Source organism: Quercus suber, unplaced genomic scaffold (genome assembly GCF_002906115.3).
Source record: "Quercus suber isolate HL8 unplaced genomic scaffold, Cork oak 2.0 scaffold_856, whole genome shotgun sequence".
NCBI classification, from domain to species: Eukaryota; Viridiplantae; Streptophyta; class Magnoliopsida; order Fagales; family Fagaceae; genus Quercus; species Quercus suber.
The window spans coordinates 195,342-211,049 of NW_027070286.1; the positions used below are offsets into that span (position 1 = coordinate 195,342).

The 15,708-nt window shown below is 35.9% G+C and overlaps 1 protein-coding gene across 1 annotated transcript; it reads left to right on the top strand.

The window, feature by feature from the left end:
- Nucleotides 1-13,093: 13,093 nt before the first annotated feature.
- On the top strand, nt 13,094-15,275 carry LOC111997621 (2-methylpropanoate--CoA ligase CCL4). The gene has a single exon (XM_024029734.2). The coding sequence runs from the start codon at nt 13,295-13,297 to the stop codon at nt 14,960-14,962; it is 1,668 nt and encodes a 555-aa protein (XP_023885502.1). The 5' UTR covers nt 13,094-13,294; the 3' UTR covers nt 14,963-15,275.
- The last annotated feature ends 433 nt before the right edge of the window (nt 15,276-15,708 follow it).

Below are 15,708 nucleotides of genomic sequence, written 5' to 3' on the forward strand. Positions count from 1 at the left end.
GGTAAGACTATTATTCCTAAGGGTATGATCAGACTACCTGTCCAAACAGGAAAATAGGTGGTGAATGTAGATTTCATTGTGGTAGAGGCTTACTCTCCCTATACGGCAATCCTGGCAAGGCCAAGGCTTCACGCCATGGGGGCTATATTTTAGACTTTGCATGTCAAGTTAAAATATCTGACCAAGGGAAAATTCCAAGCCGGAACCCAAGATCGACATTCAGGGACAGTCTCGACGACCTCCCTGCCCTTCTACTGTGCTCAGGTGGCCTTCGAACCCCTAGTTTGCTTTGGGGGAGTCTCTTCTTGGATCTCCCCCTTTTTAGTGACCTCTTTTCCAACTTTTTTGTCCCTTTTTCCTCTTTTTGTCAATAGGTTCATTTTAAGGAGAATGAGGAGCAACAAGAGTAGGAGGCCTCGATACCACTGGAATCTCTAGGGTAGCATTGCCGGCATGGGATTCTAGTAAGGATAACAGATCAAGTACCCTTTTTTCAATCACCATCCCTTCAGGAATTTTAATGGCTTCCTCGATCACATTGGGATGGTAGAAAACCTTAAAGTCCCCCTCACAGACAACACTTTAGAAACCTTCTTCCTTGGTTTCTTCGGATTGGGCCTCGACATCGTCCTCTGAGGGGATAGTTTCTTCACCCTCTGCAATAAGTTGGGCCACCTAGTGTGCGGGAAGCTCCATGTAATGAGTTCTAGCAGGTGGGGTTTTTTGGATGAACCCTTCGATAGCCACGTCAACCTTTGCAAGACGAGCATCTTTAGCCTTGATTACGTGCTTCGAAATTTGAAAGTGGGTGGAGATGGGCTCGAATTCAAGGATGACGTGTGCAACTCGGAATTGGCCGTCGTTGTGGAGGAAGATCTCGAATCTCAAGATTTGGTTGAGGTCGGTAAAATTCACTAAGCTTTGTCTCTTAGCAGTGGCCTTCTTATCTAAAGAAAATACATTAAGAAAAATACAATAAGATAGAGAATATAAAATAATAATAATAATAAATTTAAAAAAAAAAAAAAAGAGGGGGGGGGGGGGGAGGGGAGAGGGAGGGGGATTCTTTCCTAGTAACTAAAGCTTAATTTTACGGGTATTCCTAGGCCACCACACCTTGTGTACCATCTTGGGTTGGAGAGTGCAGCCCATCATGCCACTCCCCTGAAATGATGAGGAAGTCCTCGTCCATGCCTTTATTGGTCTTAAGGAGGCAAGAAATTAGCCTAATGGTAAGGACCCTAGTTTTAAGGTAATATCTCGCCTCCTTATTGTTCTGACAACTATATACCCAATTGACATCATGATGAGTTAGGTTTACGCCCATTTTGTAATTTATTGCATCTACACTATCTAGTATTCTAAACATATTAAGGGCACAGTAAGTGGGACAGAGCCTGAAAAGGCATAAAAAAATTCCTAGTTACTTTACCCATAGGAATCTTCATCCCCCCCCCCCTCTCTATAAACGCAATCATAGGGATTGTTACAGCCTCGGAAGGCCATTTCTCATGCCACTCTCCTAAGTGGCAATGTTCTATGGTAACATCACCGGGGATCTAATATTGTTTTTTAAATTCTTACCTAAACACAATGCATGCTGACCACGTAAACTTGATCGTGCGACATCTTTCGGTCCAATGGCCCAATTTGGAAACTGGAAACATCGTTGCAACCGTTAGACTCTCAAGATCATTTCTATGATATGTAATGAATGAATTAATGTATGTAATGCAAGAACAAATTGATGCATGTAATGCAATCATGATTTTTGAGGTACATGAATGGTCATTTAAGTCATTCTTCCTAATTAAATCATAGGTGCAAAATTAAGTGTCTACAGATCCTAATAAATAGAAGAATCTTGAGACATTTACAAGGAGAATGGAAGAAAAAGGGGCTCCTCAAACAAATTATCTAGAGTGAGGCTGATTTTCACACAGAGTAAAAGTGAAGAAAAGTCACTTCATCTCCTCCTTTTATAGAGGTAAAGAAAGGAGTGACAATTTTTCTGTTCCTTTAATTTGAAGGATGAGGACTTTAGGATCATGATCTTACCATAAAACGTGGGAAACAGGGAGCCGTCTGCAACATTTATTGCTACGTTATGGATTTTGAAGCATCAGGAGCGTGTCTCAAATAGTTGAAAAGATGTCCCTACACGGGAACACATCAAGAACGTGCCAGATGACTCCTCACGGTTACCAAAACCAACCTTCCCTAGAAGGAACGTAAAGTGAGGTTTTGGGGGGCTATTGTAGGAGGATGAGAAGCTGAGGACAGGAATGAATGAGAAGAGGTCAATGCCAAAAGAACACACCTCGAAAAGTAAAATCAACGAATCCTCAGGGCAAATATGACAACTCAACCATAAGCCCAAGAAGACTAGAATACCCGAGGACCCCAAGGATACTGAAACATCCTCGAAAGGGCTGAAATCCAGTTTTGAAGACCATCAGATATGGACACAAGGGGGAGTTGCTACCTAGTTTTTGCAATGGCCTAGGAACCATATATATAGCGTCCTTTTTAGGGAGGACCATTGATTTTACTACGAAAGATATGAGTTTGAAGTTAAGGTATATGGTCTTGGGAAAGTGTTAGGCACTCAAAACCGTCCAACCTTAAGCTTGGCTTTCTCTCATTGTATCTTATGTCTTAACCCTATTAAAGGCACATTCAACATTGCATCTATACTCACACACACACTAGCATACATCTAACAATCAACATGGCATCAATCATCCCAAAACCTAATCACCTATCTATCATGGCATATCACAACCCAAGCATACACCTATCCCATCTCATCCAAGGCAGCAAGCATATCACAATACGGTAGCAACAACAAGGCATTAACATCAAGAAAAATCTCAAATATCCAAGCATAGCATCATGGTATTAGCCAAGCATATTTATCATGTTCATAAACCATATCATACTCATCATCCCAATTAAATGCATGTTTATGTAATTATGCATGACTTACCTTACTTACCTCATAGCACCACAGCACCTATGCATCAATGCATATTCATGTTCATATGCATGTTCATATAATTTAACCAAGATATAAACCATAATTATCAATTCAACAATCAAAGCATGTGAAACATGTTATTCTACTAACCCTAGGACTAAACATGTGAAAATTAGACTCAACGAGACTTAAATAGAGGATTTAGAACTAAGGAAAACAATCAAAATTGCAAGAACCCTAAATCTGCATTTTTGGACACGAGTATGCATACGCATGCCTCTAGTATCAAATCATATCAACTTTCCAATCAAAACATGATGAGATAAAACAAAATAAAATCAAACAAAACAAAACATATCTCTAAGCAAGAATAACATATAAATTAACTAAGAATAACAAAAATACAAATTATAAAGGAACCAAATCAAGGAAAAGCCATGAAAGAGATTCACCTTGCCATGGAATACAAACTTGATTGATATTTAACCGGCCCCTCAGTGCCTAGTGCCTACACAACAAGATTCAATAAGATATCAAGGTGAAAGAAGTTTCCAGTAGTTTATAGGTAATCACAACTCAACAACAAGATTAGTTTTGAAAAGGGTTTTGAGAAATCAAATTGGAAAAATAGTTTCTACCTTAGAACTAACTGAAGAGAGGTTTTTAATTTGTAAAAAACGTGCAAATGTGTTGTGTGTGTGTTTTAGAATAGAGAGTTAGGGTTTAGAGAAGATGAAGGCTAAAAAATGGTTCTCTCTAGTTAGGGTTTTGGATTGGAGTTATAAGATGAGTATTTATAAGTTAAAATTAGGGTTTTCAGACATTTTAATGATCTTTGTACGTTCTTAAGGGTCCATGGGCCGGCCCACATCAAAACATTATGTTTTGGTCCCTTAAAAATGAAGTTTTAAAACTCAAAAAATCGGATTGCTTAGTTGGCCCAACATAAAACAGTCATAACTCACTCAATTTAAACCCAAATTAGGCCAAATTTGTATTTAAATTGAAGGCCAGGTTGTCTACTTTCTAATGAGACAAACCTTACTCAAAAATTCTTTATGGATCAAAAGTTATGGCCAAAATAGTGAGTAAAGGTCATTTTTTTCAGCATCATTTTCAAAGCAATTTGAGTACTTTTGAGTTGTGATTACTTCCAAACTATCAAAATAACTTCAATTACCTTTTGTAGACATGTCAAGTTCATCATTGGGACTAGAGAGTAAAGTTTATTAACCAGGTACAAAATGAGGTGTCTACACACAAATCGAGAAAAAGAAGGAAAGTTTGTCATCAAGCAAGAAAAGGAAGAGTACAAATAAAGCATCCATCACCTCCGCATTCAATGCTCTGTATCCACTTAGCTGGCCACATTAATGAAGGAATGACCCCTAAACAGTGTTGTCACAACTCACAACCTAATAGAGAAACCTTCTAGTAAGACCTTGATGGGACAAGTATCAAGGGAAGTAAACCCTAGCCCTCTAAGTGAAAGGCCAAGATACAACCTAGATGACTACATAAGATAGAGAGATCCCTATGAAGAGGGGGATGAAAGATCTGAAGATAAAAGAAAAGAAAGTAATATCATTGTAATCCAAGAACAATTGTAAACCTACCTAAGACCATTTCGGAGGAACATAACTTAATTAATCCAAGACTAGTATTATTCAATTTCCTCATCGCACATATATTCCAAGCACTTATTCTCTTATCACGAGATTAATTCACTCTAACAAGGGTAACCAAGGTTGATCGACACCCCATCTCTATAAATTAATTGTGTGAGGTTAAAAGTTAGCTTACTAAATTTTTGCCCACCATAGATTGTATTTGGATTTTCTTGATTTTTTTTGTGATTTTATTTTTAAATTTATTGTAACTTTCTTGTGATCGATTATATATTTGCTACTTAGCAATGTTGGCACTTTAGTTGTTCAACCTAATTTGTTAGTTTTTCGCGTTCTCAAGTCACTGCTCGACTTGTTATTTCTTGGAAGCTAAAAGTTCTATCTTATGCCTCTTTCATTTAAAAAAGTTATAAAGACCAAACCTATATCTCAAATATTAAAGTTTGAGAACTAAGTTATCTGGTGAAAACTTATCTGGGGAAAAAAAGTTTGAACACATATTCACATAATTCTAAGAGAATTATATCAAACTTCAAATTGGGAAATTTAATGATATAACCGATTTCTCATTATTTTATGTATATTAATCTAATTTTTATGTAATGAAAACATATAAACCTATCCTAGATGACATATTGATAATAGGAACTAAAAAAAAACATATTTTTATTCAAGTTTTTAAATTATTTTACATAACCTAGGGATACCTTTTGAAAATTTTATAAACAAAATGCACGAGTACGTGGGACTGTAAATATGCATACCCTAGATGGTATCTCCATATGATGCAAGAGCATATTCACATGTCATCATAAAAAATTCTGATTAATAGAAAATATGAAAATTTAATGATTGGCCTCTTGTTTTTGTTATTCCATCTGAAATTAATCTTACCCTTTCACTTGAAAATTGCGTAGGTTTAACCTAGATGGGATATGAAAAATTCTATCTAACATGGGCCATATTTTTATAATGTGTAAGAAGAATTAAGACATGGTAAAAATTTATTTAATGATGCATGAACTTGTTTGATGTGAGAAACCCTAAAGAAAGAAAAATTATCTTGTATGCTTGTCCTATGTAACGCGACTGTTAAAGCTTCTGGGCCACATGTTTGTGAGAGTTGCACTCCATAGGACGGGTGCACAAGATACCGTCTCCCTAAAGAAATAGATCTAAACCATTTAACTAGCCTAAACACATGGATGTAGTGACGTACACATCCAAGCAATAGATTCATAAGTAACATATTTAAATCATGAGAATTACTATCAGAATGATGAAATCAAATAAACATGTAAATGGAAACAAACATACGATGCACGAATCTAGATTGGCTAAAGAACTTTTTTTTCCCCATAAAGTTTTGGAATTTTGTTTTCAATTTGACCCTTTATGTTTCAAAATACGTCGAAGATCTCAAAATTTCCACCACTTCAATGACGAGAAGACTGACAATTTTGATCGATCCAACTATTGAAATTCACACAACTTGCTAGCTAACAAACCGCACACCAATAGTTAGCATCGGTTGTGGGCTTTTAGATCTATCGAACCCAACCTATGGACATATCCTAGGATTAATGGAAAACAACCCTAATACAGTGGATAAATTTTCTAAGATGTTACATACTTAACAAGACACCACCACCAAAAAAAAAAAAAAAAACAAAACAAAACAAAACAAAACTCTTCTAAGTTCTAATGACAACTTCTCTCTTTTTAGCATATTGACCATTGACTGGTGTTGATATTTTTTAAATGACATTTTTTTTTTAAATAAAATTATTCATATCTATTTAATTCTTTGCGTACATTATAAATTTAGAGTCATTTTTTTCCATTTGAAAGCCCTTAAATGACTGAAAGTCGAAAATACTTTTCCTTTTTAGTTATATCTTTAATGTACAATTTTTTTTATATAATTTTTTTGAATTAAATGATTTTTTTTTTTTTTTTTGGTGAATCAAACAATAGAAAATAATTTTATTTTAAAGAAATTTTTAGGGTTGTAGCAAAACAAGTGAACAAATCAATTTCTAGCCCATCAAAAAAATTGTACAAATCAATTTCTAGCCCATCAGAACAATAACAACCTATTTTCGAGTTTCGACTTTGTTCTCTAATTTGCCAGGGGCCGACTCGAGCACGGGCCGACTCGAGCACAGGCCGAAAGAGCTGTGGGAATTTTTTTTTTTTTACTAAAAACGGTAGAAAGTTTTATTGATATAAAGTATAAACAAAATACAAATGCAAAAGAATGAAAAGAAGCCAACAAGAAGAGTCATAACCTTTTGAATAACATGGGACACAACGTCTAATTAACATAACCCATCACATGTCAAATAATTCACAAGCCACCCAACACTATATGAAGGTTAGAGAAGACACAGCTCACAGCCGCTGCTCATGGTCATGGGTTCTGCTAAATCCTTTTTAGGGGTATTGTTGCACGTGTTAATGGGATTCTGATAAATTCCGTGAGAGAGAGAGAGAGAGAGAGGTTTTAAATGAGAAAACAAGAAATTGTTTTAACTTGTGCTACGTTCACAACATTTTTATACAACATTTTTATAATATTTTTACAACAAATCATAAGTGGTTAGTTATTGTTGAGGGAAAAATTTTGATGTTCCCAAATAGAATATGAGATAGCCAAGCCGAAACTTGACGATGAACTCTTGAAATAAAGCCCAAAGGCTTTCGGTGTCATGTAAGTCCGCTCAAGCAAGAGATAGAGGTTGCATCCTGACAAGAAAACAACAATAAAGCCCAATAAACATGTTACTGTTGTCAGTTTGTTATATTATTAGTCCTTTTACAGTGTCATAGTTCAAACCAGTCCTCCAGTGGTATGGTATTATCTCAAGAGGTAAGGTAATTTATATTCAATTATTAAATAAATTTAATAAAGTATTAACTTCAGGAAATTCTTGTGTGTTTTGTTCAATAAGATCCACAATACTCTCAGCCATCATTACATTAATATGAAGAAAAAATTCCAAAGAAGTCTTAAATACATTATAGTATCCCATAGTAAAATAATTAGTAAATATTAGTGGCTACATAGTGATGAAAAAGTAGTTATTTGGCATGGTATGAAGGGAGAGAGAGAATTCCAGCTCAGTGTAGCATGTGGTTACCAAGATCTTTAAGGGAAATATGGGTGGTATGTTAGGAGAAGGTTTTTTGTTGGGTGAGTGTGCGAGCCTATGAGATGTTTCTTAAGAGGAAGCTTGGCTGAGTTTCATGGAGGGATTTTAGGCTAGTTATGGTCTATTATGGGACGTTTATGGAGTAGGAAGGTGTAAGCAAGGTGGGGAATGTTGATGTTATGGTGACTATAGGCTAAAAAAGGTTGTGAGTGAGCTCAAGAGAGCTTGGGGAAGCTTAATGAAAGCTTAAGAGAGACTAAATTTCTGCATAATGTAGTCAATGACAGAAATTTTTACTCCTCCCCCCTTAGGGGCTGGAGTGGTTTGTCTTTTATAAAAAGGATTAGAGCAAACATTAATTAGCTAAATTGAAAAAAAAAAATGTAGCTCTGATTCAGGGGAGTAGGACAGCTGAATTAATAACTTGGATTTGGCCTAAAAATGGGAGATTTGCTTTTGGGGCTGTTTTGCTTCTTTAGGCAATGTCACACAAGGGTAGTATTTAGGGTAATCTTGCAGTAAATGCTAAGCTTGCTGAGATTGTGTTCAACCAATGGGATTAAGGCAATATTAAGGAAGAATCCTAGTGCTACAACTAAGATTATGACCCTAGGAAATAGGATTCAACACCCCATGCCAAGTGTCAAAATTTAAGTCCACTTCAGAGGGTTCCGCTAGAGATCCCTTTATGCCCTCCAAACCACATGTTCCCAAATTTTCCCCTTTAGAATTCATGGACTTGGTTCATGAATCAATTACATATATTTTTAGTAATAAAATAAACTATTTGGTTGAGGATTTCATGAGCTTGGAGGTCTTGATTATGGCTTCCTTAAGTTGTGACCAAAACTTGGGGAAGAAGGGTATTTATTGCCTATTAGCCTTTAGGTGTCAGCCTCTGGTACTGTTCATGTCAGAGTTGGCAATGGGATAGGTGGCCAGCACCTAATTTGGTTTGGGAGCTTGGTTGCTTCTTGAGGTAACCTCCAGCAGAAGGTAGAACTGAATGGAATTCTCCAACGGGGTCAATTTGCACATATGGGCTGTTTTGACTGAGATTTCATGTTGGGCTTAGCCATGAGGGCTAAGTATTTTGGTGGGCCTCTGACTTAGTGGTTCTCTTCACTTGAGCCTATCCTTTTGCTTTCTCATTGTGAACCTTACAAAATAAACAAAGCTATCATATATTGCCATAAATTTTTATTCCACATGGGCTTTAGTTTTTAGTAGAAATAAAATGAATCCATGAGCTTTAATAAATATTTATGATAGGTTTTGGGTATTAATTTTCATGAGCTTTAAATAATAACTTGTATAGTTTCTCATAATTTTTGCTATGGATTACTTTGTAAATGATATTTTCTTTGGGGCTTTTCAAATAATGACCTCCAATATTTTATTGAGAATAATATTTACCATGGGTTTTCAATAGAGGCAATATCCACTATAACGGAATAATGTGATATACTCTTGAGTTTTTCTATAGATAATCATAATGGGCATGTAAGATGAATAATTACAATGAGTTTTGGAAATAAATATTATGAATGTTGTGATGTAAGATAGATAGTGAACATGAATTTATAATATGTTATGAAATAAATAAATGTCATGAGTCTAAGATAAATAATCATAACTTTCCATGGGCTTTTATAAGATGATTGCCATGGGTTTTGAGAATAGATAATTCATAAATTCCATGAGCTTGTAATATTATAGTAATAGGTTTAAGGATCTAAAGTATTGTTCATTATTGGACTTTTAAGTGAAATAATTATGATATAATATTTTGCCAAGTATTGATAGCTTTGGGCTTTTGATAAAATAGTGTCAAGTATTTAGCTTGGGTTTTTAATAGTGCCAACGTAAGTTGGGCTTTTGATATTGCCAATGAAAATTGGGTTTTGATGTTGCCAATGAGAATTGGGCTTTGATATTGCTAATGTGAATTGGGTTTTGGATAAATAAATTGCTATGGATTTAAACCATGGGCTTTGATTATGGATTTGAATTATATTGATAAAATTGTTTTGCCATGGACTTGAATCATGGGCTTTTCAAATATTGTCAAGCATAAGTATTCTTAGACTTTAAATAGAATAGGATGTGTGTATTGGATTCATAGGGCCGATTCTGGGTTTAGCTAAATAATGATAATAAAATTGGATAAAAGATGAGTTTTTGGGCTTTTGTGATAGTTTATATCACGACCTAATTTAGGTAATGAGATATGAAACATTTATGATTAACATAATAATAGAGCAAAAAATATTTGGGAAAACTCAATAACTTATTAGAGGTATTTGAAAATAAATAGGTGGTACTCAAATAAAATTAGGTGTAAAAAAAAAATGTACCTTAACAGTTGTTATTGGTTCAAATTTGAACCTACCACTGAGATTACTTTTTTGCTCTAATAATAACAACCAGTAACAACCTACCACTTATAATTTGTTGTGAAAATGTTGTAAACATAGCATTTCTCTAACTTGTAACGCTGTCTAGTTATTATGAGAAGTGTCCATGTGTCTCAATTTTAAAAGGGAAACATAAGGTACTGTATTTAAGTTTTACCTATATATATATATATATATTTCAAGAAAATGTCTTGAAACAAATGGATTATTAGACTTATTATCAATTCATTCTTACCTTTTTTTTTCTTCTATTAATATAACTTTTCCTTTTTTTTTGGTTTCCTACGGGTTGTCCGGGTCAACTTATGCGCATCTTGACTAATCCCCACTTGTAGTGGGAGTCTACCACTAGTCACAAGGTGTTGCAGCTGCTAGGACTTGAACTGGGGAGCAAACCCAGTTGAACCCCAGAGCCTTGCCTAGTGGTGGACAAGCCACTGGACCACACTTGGTGGTTCTATTAAAATAACTTTCTTGTTTTAGGATATCAACAAATTCACATTGCCTGAGCATCTATATTAGAAGAGTCATAAATTTAGCATTATGACTATACAAAAAGTTACTTTATCTATTTTTACCTTCTCACTTTACTATACACCCAACATCAATATATCTATATTTCTATTTGATTAAAATAATATAAAAAAATTCATTAAAAAGCAATGTGGACACAATCAAAATAGATTTTTTTATTAAAAAGTAGTGTGAACACAACAATTTAATAATAATAATTTTTTTTTTAACATATGAGCAACAATGCATAGCCAAAAGTAGTTGTGCACGTAGCTATAGGGCCAAAAAATATGGCTTTGGCTCCCCCAATAGCCATAAATTGGTATTTAGTGGTGCTAAAAATAGCAATATAATTTTTTAGAATATCCACAGCAATGGAGCTAAATTTTTAGCTTTTTAACTATACAAAAAGTCACTTTATTTATTTTACCTTCTCACATCCTACAGCAGTGGAGCTATTTTAGCTTTTAACACAATAAAATAATAGGGTAAAATATCATTTTCGTCCCTAAACTATGATAAAAGTTCGTTTTTCATCCCTAAACTTTCAAAAGTTCTATTTTCATCCCTAAACTATCACAAAAGTTCGTTTTTCATCCCTAAACTTTCAAAAGTTCTATTTTCGTCCCTAAACTTTTCCAAACGTATTATTTTCGTCCCTTCCACATCAACACTCTATCAAGCCACGTCAGCACTCCGTCAGAACTTTTAAAAATTTAGGGACGAAAATAGAACTTTTGAAAGTTTAAGGACGAAAAATGAACTTTTGTGATAGTTTAGGGACGAAAATAGAACTTTTGAAAGTTTAAGGACGAAAAACGAACTTTTGTGATAGTTTAGGGACGAAAATGATATTTTACCCAAAATAATATAAACACTACAATCACATAATATTTCATTCAACCACCAACATACAACCACTACCACCATCAAACCCATAAAAATCATTGCACAGCCACAACCCTACCATGTCCATCAAAACCAGTGAAGAAGAACAAAACAAAAGGCCAGAAAAATTAACACAGCCAAACCGAACCATGCCTAATACTCTGTCCGATTCGGTACCGGCCAACGAGACCTGCGCCGATCATCGATCAGTGATCATAGACAGTGATGATGAGTGCAAAGTGAAATGGAATGCTTCGATTTGAGGTGAGTCGGGTAATGTGGAACCCAATCGAAGCTAAAAACAGAGAGAGAGAGAGAGAGAGAGAGAGAGAGAGAGAGAGAGAATGAAACGTGTCGGAAATGACAAAAAGAGGGAGAGTGTGTGTGAAAAGGACAAAACGAGGTCTGAAGTCGATGGCAGCGTGGGTCTGAGGTTGATCGACGGCTTGGGACGACTGGTGAGTTAGTGACATTGAGCTTCGATGGCGGCGACGTTAAGGATGAGTTAAGTCAGCAGCAGTGAAAGAGTGAGCTTGAGAGAGTGAGCTTGAGGGAGTTTTGAGAGATGAAAGCTTCGAATGAGATAAGAGTGATTGAGAGAGAGAGGCATGGTGTGAGAGTGATTGAGAGAGAGAGGAGATGAACCAACTTGTATTATTTTAATTTGGGCTGGGATTAAAAAATTATTTTTTTTAGCTCTTAGCTACAGTGCATAGCCATAGATAGCTGTGCACTGTAGCAATGAAGCTAAAAAAAAAAAAACCTTTAGCTCCATTGCTGTATGGCTGTTTTTGGTGTTTTGGTGGAGCAAAAATAGCTATATAGCTATTTAGCTCCACTATTACAAGTGCTCTCCACCACCAATACTAGTGTTCAATTTAGGGTGTGTTTGGATGCCGCTTATTTTGCTGAAACTGAAAAATTATTGCTAAAACTACTATAAATAAAGGTAAAAGTTAGTTGAAATAGTAGCAAAAATAAGCTAAATAGTAAAATAATTTTAATTTTTTATTTCAATCTAAACGCACACTTAGCAAGTTAGTAGGTATGTAAAAAAGAAGATTTTGGACAATAATTTTTTCCATGCTTGACATTTCCTACAAAGGATAGGATCCACGCTTTTACAATTATAATACCATTATTTTTATTTATTTCTTTATTTATTTTGTTTGCTAAACACCATTATTTTTAATGTTCAATTATGTTGATTGACTCATTAAAATAAAAGTGTGATCAAAATATACATACATGATACACCTTGAAAAGTATTTAAAAAGTATAAATTTTTCTAAACAATCCACCATAGTTGTAAATAATATACTTTTTTTTATATAGATTCCCAAATAATTAAATTTAATTTAATTATTTTATTTTTATAAAAAGATTAGGAAAAAAAAAACTTAAACAAATAGGCCTTGAAATGAAAAGGGTATTATATATTTAAAAAACATGCATCTTCTCTTTCATAAGGGGTGTACCTCACATGTGTAAAGTCTACTCCCTTTTAAGAGAAAAGGTACATGTATCCAAACCATAATTAATTTTCTCCTGAATATGACAAATGAGTTGGTATGCAACAGGTGGATTCCACAATCACGTTACCCGTATCATTTTGAATCTTATCTTCTTCACAGGAAGCTAACTTTTAATCACCAAAAATCTCCGCTTTCTAGATTTTAATTTTATCACCACAAAAAATACAGACAGAGAGTGATGGAAGAGTTGAGGTCAAGAAAAGCAAACTCATCACCTCTAACCCCACTAGGCTTCCTAGAAAGAGCAGCCACTGTGTACGGTGACTACACTTCCGTCATCTACAACAGCACCACCTACACGTGGTCACAGACCCACCGTCGATGTCTCCAGTTAGCCTCATCGCTATCATCGCTCGGCATCAAGAGAGGCCAAGTGGTGTCTGTCATAGCCCCCAACATCCCCGCCATGTACGAGCTCCACTTCGCTGTGCCCATGTCCGGTGCTGTCCTCAACAGCATCAACACGCGCCTCGACGCTCGTACGATCTCCGTACTCCTCCGCCACAGCGAATCAAAACTCGTCTTTGTTGACCACCTGGCTTCAGCTCTCATCCTCCAAGCTCTCTCTCTCTTACCACCAAATACTCAACGCCCTCAACTCGTCCTCATCACCGATGATGATGATGATGGTGGTGAAGCTCTCTCTTCCTCATCATCATCTTTTTGCTGTACTTACGAGAGTTTGGTGGAGAAAGGTGACCCTGAATTCAAGTGGGACCAAGACCAATTATCGGAGTGGGATCCGATGATATTGAACTACACTTCGGGTACAACCTCTTCTCCGAAAGGTGTAGTTCACTGTCACAGAGGTATTTTCTTCGTCACCGTTACTTCTATCGTAGATTGGGGTGTACCAAAGCAGCCTGTTTATTTGTGGACCCTACCTATGTTCCACGCTAATGGTTGGTGCTTTCCGTGGGGAATGGCAGCCTTGGGTGCGACCAATATTTGTCTTCGCAAATTCGATGGACCAATAATCTTTGATCTCATCAAAAAACATGGTGTGACTCACATGTGCGGTGCACCTGTGGTGCTAAACATGTTAACAAACTCACCCAACAATGAAAAGCTTCAAAACCCAGTTCATATTCTCACAGCTGGAGCTCCACCACCAGCTGCTGTGTTGTTCAGGACCGAGTCGTTGGGTTTTGTGGTGACTCATGGCTACGGGTTGACTGAAACGGCTGGACTCGTTGTTTCGTGTGCGTGGAAACGAAAGTGGAATCGTTTGCCAGCGAGTGAAAGAGCGAGGCTAAAGGCTAGACAAGGAGTGAAGATTGTTGGGATGACTGAAGCGGATGTTGTGGATGTTGAGTCTGGAGTGAGTGTGAAACGGGATGGCTTAACACTCGGTGAAGTTGTACTCAGAGGTGGGGCAGTGATGCTTGGTTATTTCAAAGATCCAGAGGGTACCTCTAAATGTATGAAAGAGAATGGTTGGTTTTACACTGGCGATGTGGGAGTTATGCATCCGGATGGGTATTTGGAGATCAAAGATAGATCCAAGGATGTGATCATAAGCGGTGGAGAGAATTTGAGCAGTGTGGAACTTGAGTCTGTGCTGTATACACATCCAGCGATTAATGAAGCAGCTGTGGTGGCTCGACCTGATGAGTTTTGGGGTGAGACACCTTGTGCTTTTGTGAGCTTCAGGGAAAGGTTGACATCCAAGCCGAGTGAGAAGGAGATTATGGAGTTTTGTAGAGCTAAATTGCCGCACTATATGGTACCTAAGACGGTGGTGTTTAAGGATGAGCTGCCAAAGACTTCGACTGGGAAGATTCAGAAGTTTGTGCTCAGAGACATTGCCAAGGCCATGGGTTCCTCAAGGGTGAGTCGGATGTAGAGTTGAGTTGGCTCGCCAGAGTTTAGTCAACAACTCGTGACGTGAAGTCGTGAACCCTATTAGGACTTTTATTTTTTAATAACGCTGGTGTCACATAAAAGTGGCACAATTTGTGCCTCAATTCATCCATGGCGGCTAAGTGTGATCAGTAAAGAAATGAGGATAGATTTATGTGAAAACATTTCTCTTGAGCTTATAACTCGCCATGTGTACGGTACAAATGGTGTCACACCACCGTTACCCTTTTTTCTTTTTCTTTTATTGAAACTTGAACCCTAAAGAATTGCCAATAAGAGAAGGCTTTGTCTGTGTCTTTGTCTTTGTCTTTTAGCATTTTTTATTTTTATTTTTATTTTTTTTATGAATCTTTGTCTTTTAGCTTTTACGCGTAAAGCTACCTGAAATTATAATAAATTAGTAATTGCTGCAGAAAGCTACCTAACACTTTGTTTTGTTTTTTGTTTTTTGTTTTTTTTTTTTTTTTTTTATGGGAAACTATCTAACATTTTGTTTGCTGGAGATCTTCGTGAATAATTTTTCGTATTTTCTCATGTTTGATTGAATAAAAAAATAATTAAATAAAAAATATCTTTGGTCAATTAAAAAAAATATAACTTATTTTTAGAGGTTATTTTTCATTAATATGTTTTAAAAAACAATTCACAGTAAGTCAAATAATGAAAATTTAAAATTATTTTTAAACTCATTTAAAGTTGTTACTTACCAAATATAAAAAATTTATATAA